This window comes from Parasteatoda tepidariorum, chromosome 1, assembly GCF_043381705.1.
Source record: "Parasteatoda tepidariorum isolate YZ-2023 chromosome 1, CAS_Ptep_4.0, whole genome shotgun sequence".
Classification (NCBI taxonomy): domain Eukaryota; kingdom Metazoa; phylum Arthropoda; class Arachnida; order Araneae; family Theridiidae; genus Parasteatoda; species Parasteatoda tepidariorum.
This window is the reverse complement of record NC_092204.1, coordinates 53,843,485-53,854,695: the sequence shown is the minus strand read 5'-3', so window position 1 is coordinate 53,854,695 and position 11,211 is coordinate 53,843,485. Positions and strand designations below refer to the sequence as shown.

The following is an 11,211-nucleotide window of genomic DNA, read 5'->3' as shown; positions in this document are numbered from 1 at the left end:
TATGATTTCGGGACTCTTTTGAGCATTTTCCAAACTATGTTGACTATTTTGGTCTCTTTCTGCCAAGGGTTACTGAGTATTTAAACTCATTTGTTCACTAACAAGCTCATCATTTAATATGTTTCTCCTGATTATTTTGTAAGATTTATTAATGCTGTAAACTTTAATCTATTAAAGGAATTTTAGCAAGCTTAATTCCCTGCATAAATATCTTTTACCGATAACATTGAAATACTCCAGGTTTTACGTCACTTATTTTAAGAAAGTCCATGCTTTTCACTTTTTTCCTTAGGGAAATCGTTATTTTTTACAAACTTTACACAAACTTTTTGCTAGTATTTTTTTCTTCTTTTTATTTTTTTAAAGAAAGACGGTATATTTTTATATCGAACAGCTGTTCGTGTTTACTACTATCCCCAAGGTACCAAAGAGATTTTAAACTTGCAAAAATTAAATATTTCGAAAAAATTTTTTTGAGATTTGCTGGGCGTACCTTTCAAGTCCTTCTGAATTTTTTTTTCCGTGTCTTGCAAGCAACTGCCTGGAGGTAGCTAATACTTGGTGATTACTTTGTTGTCAGTACCAATATAGAAATCTTTCAATATTAGGGTATTAAATTAAAAAAACATTAAGAAGTCCAGAAAGTTGATTAATTTGAGGTACATAAATGTCCTATATAAAGAAGTCCATGTTTTGCTTTATATATTACATATAAGAATATGATATATGTAAAAAATTTATGACATTAATTCTAAAAATCAGGTACACTCAATAAAGTCTGGATAAATCAGGCAAAGACAGGAAATTCCTTTTCTGAGGGTTTGTAGTCATCCTGATGCAAGCTTGTTATAATTAATTTTTAAGTTAAAATTTCTGTGTTTATATTATAGCTCTTTATAACAATTTATCGATTAATTTTTTTAATTTATGTTTTCATGGTTTTTTTCTACAATATTGAAATCAATGATTGTTAGATTTGAGTATTTATTTGTNAATTTAATTGTAAGAACTATGTGAATAAATTATGAAAAAATAAATTTGACAATAATTTATCTTTTCAGAATCATGCTAGTTTATTAACTTGTGTTATTTTAAAATTAATTTACTAAAATATTGCACCATAGCTTTGACCGAATTTTTAAAAGTATAAATTATTTTGGCATGAAATCGTATCGATTGGTGATGATTTTATTTTAGTTCCTTTGAAATGGCGGCATTTTCAATTGGTTCAGATAAAGGCAATCTTTCTTAATTTCTGTTATTATTATTCAGCTTTACAGTTTATAATGTCTAATAAATGGGTATAGCTATGTTATAAATATAATATTATTCATCGTATTTGCTTGCTATAGTATTTATTGTACTAAACAATTCCCAATAATACAAAGCACTTTAGATAATGCTTAACCAACATTAATACATTTTTAATTTTGAATGCATTTATTTTCTTAACTGAATAATTGAAACACAGAAAATAATTTTTAATTTTAAAAAATCTAATAATAATTTTGAACAAAAGAAAAATTTTACACTGCTAAACTTAAGGTTTCATTTTAAGTGCTGATATCTTCGTAGTAATGCAAGCTGTTTTTAAGCTAGTGCCATGAAATGTACAGTGCGCCAATTCCAGGACTCAATTATAATAGTTTGAAGGGGTGATCCCTAATATTCTCATTAATTGGTGCAGAGGATGTTTTAAATTACAAAATTAGATCCTACTTTCTCTAAATAAAAATACCTTTTTTTCGACGGATTCGGATTTTTGACCTTCAAGTCAAAAAGTTGTTTATTTAAAATTCGTTTTCTTAGGGACTATACAACCGATTTAACTCAAATTTTGTAATTTTCTGTGTAAAATTAGATACTTTAAAATTATGTAAAAATTTATGTATCTTGCAATTCAAAAGTTTTACGACTGTTATTGAATAAAATAATAAAAAATGGGAAATATATACTAAAATTTATTTTTTGCAAGGATGGTCTTTAGATGAATGAATTTTATTATTGTATGCAAAAACTTTTCAATTTGCTTGAAAAATTCAGGAAATATGGCGAAATACGCAACAAAATAAAATTAACATTAGCTGATCCAAACATAAGATCACTCTCGTGACAAACTATGGGGCCATATTACATTTTGGGGGGTCAGAAATTCAAATCCGTCGAAAAGAAGGGTATCTTTATTCAAAGTGAGTACGTTCTTGGACCTGATTTGAACTATCATTTGTGCTAATTAATTAGAATATTTTAGGTAATCTCCTTGAACCATTAAAATGGAGTCATGGAGCATAAAGGTCCGATCATTAGATCAAAAATTATGGGTGGTCCTTTTCTCTTTTTTTTTCATCTTTTGGTGCACTGTACTAATGAAACTACAAAACCTAAATGAATGATTAGTAAAAACAAGTATATATTAATATTAAACATCAAATAGAGCATTTTTAATGCATAATAACCAAAAACTCATTTCAGATATCGCCTTGTCTTCAAAAAAGAGAAACAAGAAGATATAAAGCAAAGACTTACTATTGCAAAACAACCATATGATTTTTTACCAGAGGTATTTATTTAAGTATTATTTAAGAATATTTCAAGAATTAAATTAACACTTTTTATTAAAACAATTTTTTTTTAAATTTATTAAAAATATTTTTCCTTACGAAAATCTTCTTTCTTTGTTTATTTCAGGAAAAACTTGAAGTTTCTTATGAAGAAGTATTTGTTCCTGGGACTGAACTTGATATGCCTAAACGACCTCCTTGGGATTTTTCTTTGAGCAAAGAGCAATTAGAAATGCAAGAACAAAAATATTTCAGAGTATGGATATTTTTTATAAAAATATTTTTATTAAAAATAGCCATACTCTTAGGATATTTTTTATAAAAATACATTAATATTTTTAATTGCTTTGTGATTTTTTTTTATCTGTAATCATAAATGGACTGTGTGTATTATCTATAATCATTAATAAACTATTTACTTTCCTAATAATAAATAAAGTGAACTAATTCAAATTTTTTGCTGCAATCTAATAATCAACTATTATTAGATTAATGATAGGAATCTACGAATTTTTTTTTAATAAATCTTTCAATTTATGCTTTTTAATCTTGTGTTTGGTAAACTTTTTCTGAATTTAAATTCCTCGAATTTTTAGTTAAGCTTAATTATATCTTTCTTTGCAGGAATATGTAAAAAATTTAGAATTGAAATTTGGAGAACAAGAACTTAGTCATTTTGAAATGAATTTAGAAACCTGGCGTCAGTTATGGAGAGTTATAGAATTTTCTGATATTGTTCTACAAGTGGCTGATATACGATATCCAGTAAGTATACCACTTTTTGAAAAATTCATTGTTGTAAGGTATGGGAGTTTTCGAGATTATTTAGTTTAAGGGTTTTCTAATGCATTGAAATGAAGATTCATATTGCGCATAATAACCCTACTGAATCAAATTAAAATTAGTAATGTGTCTTTATTCATGTTAGTATATTTTCAAATATACATAGAATATTTTGTGATTCGTCAAAATGTATTTATTTATCAAGTTTTAAAAGTTCAATGCTACTTTTGATAGAACAACATACAGATGGACAAATGTTTCGACAAACATTATCGTTATAAAGATAAATATTATGAACAAGTGTCTAAAATACTGTTTTTCTCTTTGTATATTGTAACTTTGTACTAATTTTGCGTGTGTTTTTTCCCTCAGAGGAGTTTTTTTTTTTTTAACCATTCTTGTATGTTTCAAAATTACAGTGGAGCATCGTTTATACGNTATAAAGATAAATATTATGAACAAGTGTCTAAAATACTGTTTTTCTCTTTGTATATTGTAACTTTGTACTAATTTTGCGTGTGTTTTTTCCCTCAGAGGACTTTTTTTAACCATTCTTGTATGTTTCAAAATTATATGTTTATTTTGAATAAACTTTTTCATTAGAATATTATTTCTGCAGGTATATCACTTTTCGCCTGCATTATATGATTATGTGATCAAGGATTTGAAAAAAAGTATGATTTTGGTGCTGAATAAGATAGATCTTGTCCCTGCTCCATTGGTTTTGGCCTGGCAAGAATATTTCAAAAAACATTTTCCTGCATTAAATGTTATGTGCTTTGCATCTTATGCTGGAATGATCTTGAAAGAAGGGAAAAGTGGTGAGAAAAATATATGTTGATTTGAAATAATACATCAATATTTGTATATACGAATGATACTAACTATCTTATAGCCCTTTAATTTCGACCTTTTTTTTATAAATTCCTTTCGATTGGCATTTTTATGCAAAAATATTAATTATAAAATAATGAGTCTTTTACACAAAATAACAGTAAAATAATTTCTGGTTGAGTTTATAATTGATAGGCTAGTATAATTGATTACCTAATTTTTAATCTAAGAGATTAAGGATTCCTAACTTTAAAGAAGCAAAAGAAAATTTGCTCTGGTCATGAAAAATTTTGAAAATTTTTTCCTTATAACATAGTTGAAAATTCTAATTAAATATTTTGTATAACCAAATGTTACTTTCAAAAATGTGTTCTTTCGGTCAGGGTGTGAAATTTCTACATGCCAGCTTGCCATCAACAACCGAATATTTAGAGCTGGCAAGTAAGTTTTGTCTCACAAAATGTAATTAAAATCGAGCTGTCATTTTTTCCCTAGAGTTGTGAGTTTTTAATTGACAAATATTAGAAGTGGGGAATAATAATTTATGACTCGACTCGAAGAGGACTCTAGATTGACTAAATATACAAAGATTGCGTTACAAAAAAAATTTCCATCCATCTCAAGGGATGTGATAACATCTCTGCCTGTTTTTGATGGCTTGGGCTCTTGAATTTGGGATCAAAAGATAAATATAAGGAAATTATCCATCTAAGTTAACTTAAATCTTTTTAATGAACATGTGAATCTCATGTTGGCCGAGTGAGCAAAATTCAAGTTAATGTTGTCCAACATTGACTCTTATGCCTGAGAAGTTTTGCAGTGAAGAATGTTCAGCAAGATTTACGAATATACTCCAGATTATTAAATTTTTTGTATTATTTTAACAGTGCTTTATGGATTGGGTTCTTAAATTTGAGATATAAATATAAAGAAATACTCAATGTGTTTAAACCCAAATCTTTTTAATGAATGAGTGAATGTCATGTTAACAGAGGGGGTGAAAGTGAAAAATGTTCAGCAAGATTAACAAGTATGCTTCAGATTATGACATTTTCGCATTATTCTATCAGTAATCACAGTTGTTTTCTGGGAGTGAGGCTTCAACTGTCACAATAAACTCAAAACAGCTTTCAGAAACTCTTTGAAAACTAAGGCACTTGATAAATTGCTCAGAATTTCTATAAATTGTTGTTATGCTAATTTTTATTTAATTTATGCTTGACTTTTAAAAGTGGTACCAATTCATAAAAATTTCCTTATATACTGCCAGGGTTGGGTTTTTGACATGACAAGGGTATAATACTGGATTAAACTGTCAAAAACTGAAGTTTGCCTAGAAAATATATAAACTTCAAAACTACCAACAGTTGCCATGCATTATATTGAAATTTAATTATACTATAGGTAATCAGCAGGTTTTAAAATATTTTTTAATTAAAATTAAGGTAAAATAACAGATTTAAAATCTCAGAAATTTATATTCAAATGCATGTGCAGAAAAATTTTGCACAAAAATTGTTTAAATATTTATATTTAAAAAAATTTTTTTTTTCTTTTTGATACTTAAGAAAATTAAAAGTTTATTACTATGCATTTTTGACATATAAGGAACATATAACTAATATTTATAAGGAACTTACAAGTTATGTTGTATAAATACAAACTTGATATAAGATACAAGTGTATAAAAATTTTTTTTTAATGTTATACCGAATATCTTTATTATCCAGTATGTTAATTTGAATTTAAAAGTAGTTATATTTATGAATAATGATAAATATAATTCATATTGTTTATTATATTTATTTATAATTATTACACTTATCATTTTAAAACAATTTTTATCTCTTAATTTTTTTTTCTCCACTTGTATTAAGAATACAAATAATGCATATCTTGAAAGTAAGAAGTAATTATTCAACAGCTGAATATTTAGATATTCAACAAAACTATATAGTATTCAGCAAAATGAAATTCACAAGTATTTGGATAAACTAAATTTTCAGCATAGTAAATGAATAGGCTGAATATACTGTAAATCGACACTAACTACTCTGTGTATTTAACAGAAAGCACTTAAATTTGTATTGTCTTATGTTAAAAAGATTATTAAGAAGATTTAAAAGAATATTAAAAAGATTTTTCTTTAAAAGATGTCTAATGTACAAAACTGCTAATGTTTATCTTTAAAAATGTCTAATTTTTAGTATAATCTATACTATACACTAAATTTGGTTATAAATAAATTTCTTAATAATATCACTGCAGATTTTCAATAACACATGAAAATGAATACATAATATTACAAAAGATGTGAGCCTGCGCAACTGCAAGATTTTGGTTACTATTCAAAATATAAGTGTTTCTTCAAAATTTTAAATTTATTTTTTCTAGATCATATTTAGAAACACTATCCTTTATAAAAAAATATTTAAATTTTATGTATTACTTAAATTTCACATATAAATATAGGTTTTTGACGTGACGGTTTATACCATGGTTTAAACCGTCAAAAACTGTCACACGTCAAAAACCTGCCAACCCTGTATACTGCATATTTATGTACTGCAAATGAAACAAAAGCACATGGTTTTTATCAAAACCAGTCCATTATAAAGATGAAAAAAATTGTTTGTACTAACTCTTAAATTGTCTGATTAAGAAAATTCTTAAAGTAATGTCTACAAAAGAGAAATGCACTCATATTTTCTGTTATAGAATTGTTTATCTTTTTAGTTAGAATTCTAAAAGTAGCTTGAACTGTTTTTTAAAATCAATTACATAATTTATTTTTTAGATGAATCGGTGATTAAATATTTTCATTTAAAATTTTAAAAAATGATAATTAATCAGAATACTTAATCATTCATAAAGACAATTATAAATGAAAAAAAAAACATTTGGGATAGCTGAGAATCTGTTTCATATATCCACTTATTCTGGACACTGATTCATGCTCTTTTGTTAGCCTTCTAATTTTACTTAAATTTTTTTTTCGTTGATTTATAGTTTTAATACATCTTATAGATTTAAAACTTACTATTTATTAATTTCAAGGCCGACGACTCGGAAACTTACACATGGCTATTGCTGGAACTTGTCAACTTTTGAAAATTTGTGAAGATATTGTTGGAGATGCAGGTATGTTTAAATGTCCCCTTCCTATTGTTACACAATAATGATTGTTTTGTTGCAATGCTTTATATTTTTTGAAATTCGCTGCTTTATTTCGGCCCATAAAAACAAATTATAAAATCTTTGAAGCTAATTTTTTCTTGTTACTAAGTATATATTTTACAAAAGAGTCTTTTTGATTGTTTATATATGTATATAGAGGGAGATTATTTTCATTAAATTCAAAAGGAAAGGAATTATTACTTATGTTTCCTTATTATATTAAATTTACTTAAGTAATTTATGTATATTAAATTTACTTATTAACTTAAATTCAAATGTATCTAACATTCAGATGTATAACTTAAATTCAAATGTATCTGAAAATAATATTGAACAAAAATTTTTCAATTTTACCTTTAAAATATTATTATTGTTATTATAAATAGCTGAGGATGCTATTTTAATGTTTATATTTATTATATCTCGTTAGTAAATCTATCTACTTGGAAGAAAAAAATTAACAAGGAAAGAGCTCAAATCGGTGCTAGTGGTGAATGCTACATCGATACCAATTTGGATATAGAAAGTGAAGAGGATAAAAATAATGACACGGATATAAAGCAGGAACCTAATGACACAAGTTATTATGAGGGAGAAAGATATAAAGACAATGTTCTTACAATTGGTTTTGTTGGTAAGTATGTTTTAATTTTTCAAAATATTTATTTTGAAAATACTGTTTTTGTTACAAATATAAAATTTGACATGGATATTCAGGAGGAGAGAGAATTTTCTGAACAACTTTGAATCGCGTGCTCTTGTTTGATGAAAATGCTGGTTATATCATAAAACAACTTAATATAAAAATAGCTAAGCTATATTAATTGTACATCTAACAGTAGTGTATGAAGTTATATTTATCAATAGATGTTCAATTGTTGCTTTTTGCGTGCATTTTGTGTTTATTCTTTATTTTCATTCATATGTTTTCATATCTCCCTCCAAACACACTTCACATTAAGCTTTTTTTATAGTTTTTCTTCAGGTGTTAATTTTTCTGTGCAGAACTTCATGTTTTTTTTTTTCTGTGGCGTGTATGGGGAATATTAATTGGCTATACCTTTTATCTACGTAGTGATTATCAAATATGATCATACAATTTATGTTCTCTTTGTTTGTATGTAAATTCTGAATTTTTTTTTGTTGATTATGAGCAAAGTGAAGTTTTCCATTTGGGAAAGATTTACCTCGTGTTAAACTAGAAATAAATTAGGGCCCTTTCAGAACCCTTCACAAAAATTTAAACTACTTAAACGAACTTTAACTCACTGACAGTTCAGCAAATGAACAAAATTGAAAGAATGTTTCTCCCCTTTACACTTTTTCCCTACCTAATAACTTGTAAAGCTAGTTTAATTATGTGGAAGTTAAAATACGACTTTTTGTGAGCCATTAATGGGTTAAACAAAGTTCTGAAAATTGTCCTTTAACAAAGCCCAATTATTTTCCATAATGTATGGTTAATATTCCTTTTTGTTTCCATTCTTACTATTCAAAAATTTATTTTCTTTCTCAGGAAAACTTGAATTTTTGAAAGAATTATTAACAAAAATACATTTAAAAGAACTACAAAAATTTATGGAAAAAATTGTGATGTAATTTTCAGTTGGCAAGTTAGTTTGTTTAAAATTTTTGTTATTTAATTGCTCATAATATAGTAATATATAAATGTTGGTTTTGTAAAAATATGTACTAATAATTCTAGAAATTATAGATGGACTCTATTTACTTAATTTTTTCATTATCAGTTCTAATTTTCTTTGACATATAAAAAAATATTGTTAAATATACTTAGAAAAGCAAAAGAACAAATACTGAAATTAATTAGAAATTTTATGTATTATTGTTACATATATTTATATGTGTTTTTAATATACTCACTAAATATGGAATTAAAATAACCAATCTTTGAAATTATTATTCATTATAGTCTTGAATAAAGTCTCACATCCTTTTTTTTTTTAGAAAATTTTACTCATTAAAAAGGAAAACTTGGTTTTACAGACATAAATTCATTATCCAGTTTAATTACATAAACAATGTGAATGAAATAAATAAAAAGTAGAAAACATTACTGACTAATAACAATTGTATAATTTCTTGTCAAAGATGTTTTAATTTGCCTGTTTTAGGTCATCCAAATGTAGGGAAGTCTTCATTTTTAAATGCAGTTTGCGGTAAAAAGGTAATTTTTTTTTTAATTTTACATTATTTTGTATTATTTGTTAACTACATTAAAAACTAATCTCCAACAGATGGGTTATTCTGAGAGTTCTTTCATTTGTTAGAAATTTTGCCAATTTAAAGTGCTCTTTGTTTTTTTATATTCAAAATGTTTTCTTATTACGTAATTTAGCTTATGAATATAATGTAGTAAATTATTATTATAGTAAAGAAACATTTATATGTCAGAAAGATAGACAGTAAAAAATACAATCAAAAGCAGATTAAACTTATTTAGGTCACTTGACATAAAAGTTTAATCTTTCAGATATGTGTATATTGATTTAAATTCCTGCATTGTATTCTTTATGTTTATGGATTTTTAATCAAGGGAAACCTTGATATGAACTCACAGTGCCAATTTACAGTGCTATTTAATTATAAACTCAGATTTTGTAAATTGAAAATGTTTTTTTATGTTATTTAGTTTATGAATATATTCTAGTAAATTATTATGTTAATAGATTTTTAATCAAGTGAAATCTTGATATTAATTCACAGTGCTTCTGTGGTAATAATTACTGTTATAAAAAGTCATATTATTTTAGATTATAATTGTTTACAAGATTTGCCACAAAAAAAATTCATTCTGTCAACATTCTTTTTCATTAGCTTAAAGGATATTAAAACTAAATTGTTTGCAGGAAATTTCCATGAAGATTTATTTTTTAGTAGAATTACAGTTAAGGTACAATAAAAAAAAAATTTCTTCCGATATTACATATAGTAGTTAAACATTTTTTTCCATATAGATAGTGTCATCACTGTGCAACATGCCCTTATAATATTAGTGCTTTACTTGCATTAAAATTAAGAAGACATTAACTCAATTCTGGTTTTATTCTAAATTATTAATTTTCACAGTTTCCAATCTTTATAATGAGTATTTTTTAATCCAATAAAATTATACCTATTACTATTTTTTTAGGTTGTTAGTGTTTCCAGAACTCCAGGACACACAAAGCATTTCCAGACAATTATGTTATGCAAAAATGTGAGGTTATGTGATTGCCCAGGATTAGTATTTCCATCTTTAGTTCCTAAACCTATTCAGGTATTGTCTTTTAAAATTTTTCCCCCTTTACTGTTTTTTTTCCTTTTTCATACCATGGCTTTATTACAATTTTCTTTGATTTCATTAATTTTCTGCTAGTTTCCAAAAAAGAAAAAAAAACTGCATGTAACAATTTTATAGTTCTGGTATTCTAAATAAAAATTTAAAATAAATATTACTTATTGCTTATTAGTAAGGCCCGGATTTTGATGACATTTGCATTTTTGGACATTTTTTGTCTTTGAAAGCATTTTTTTAGATTTATAGGGCATTTTTCATTAAATTTTGGGGCGTATTTTGCATTTTAATGCATTTTTTAAAGTTTTTTGTTAATTTTTTCCAATTTTTACTATTTTTTTATCAATTTTCATTATTACACTGGCTTCCAAACAATGAAGAAAATCTATAGAATATTAACAGGTGAAGCAAAATCTTTTCGAATTGAAGAAGAATTGTAAGTAAGTGAGACCGTCTTTTTCAAGTACGCACCTATAACATCAGTAGACATTGAAAGAAGCTTCTGCAGGAATGAAAATTTACTTTCAGACAAGAGACGCTCGTTTACATGTTATTCAGGAT

General features: G+C 25.8%; 1 protein-coding gene across 1 annotated transcript in view; it reads left to right on the top strand.

Moving 5' to 3' along the window:
- Positions 1-2,432: 2,432 nt before the first annotated feature.
- Positions 2,433-11,211, top strand: part of LOC107436984 (Nucleostemin 4) — a 17,675-nt gene continuing 8,896 nt past the window's right edge. The window contains exons 1-8 of the mRNA XM_043040825.2: positions 2,433-2,560; positions 2,689-2,817; positions 3,186-3,326; positions 3,964-4,165; positions 7,236-7,319; positions 7,786-7,989; positions 9,488-9,540; positions 10,507-10,632. Coding sequence (XP_042896759.1) covers positions 2,743-2,817; positions 3,186-3,326; positions 3,964-4,165; positions 7,236-7,319; positions 7,786-7,989; positions 9,488-9,540; positions 10,507-10,632 — 885 coding nt within the window. The 5' untranslated portion in view covers positions 2,433-2,560; positions 2,689-2,742. The remainder of the gene's footprint in view (positions 2,561-2,688; positions 2,818-3,185; positions 3,327-3,963; positions 4,166-7,235; positions 7,320-7,785; positions 7,990-9,487; positions 9,541-10,506; positions 10,633-11,211) is intronic.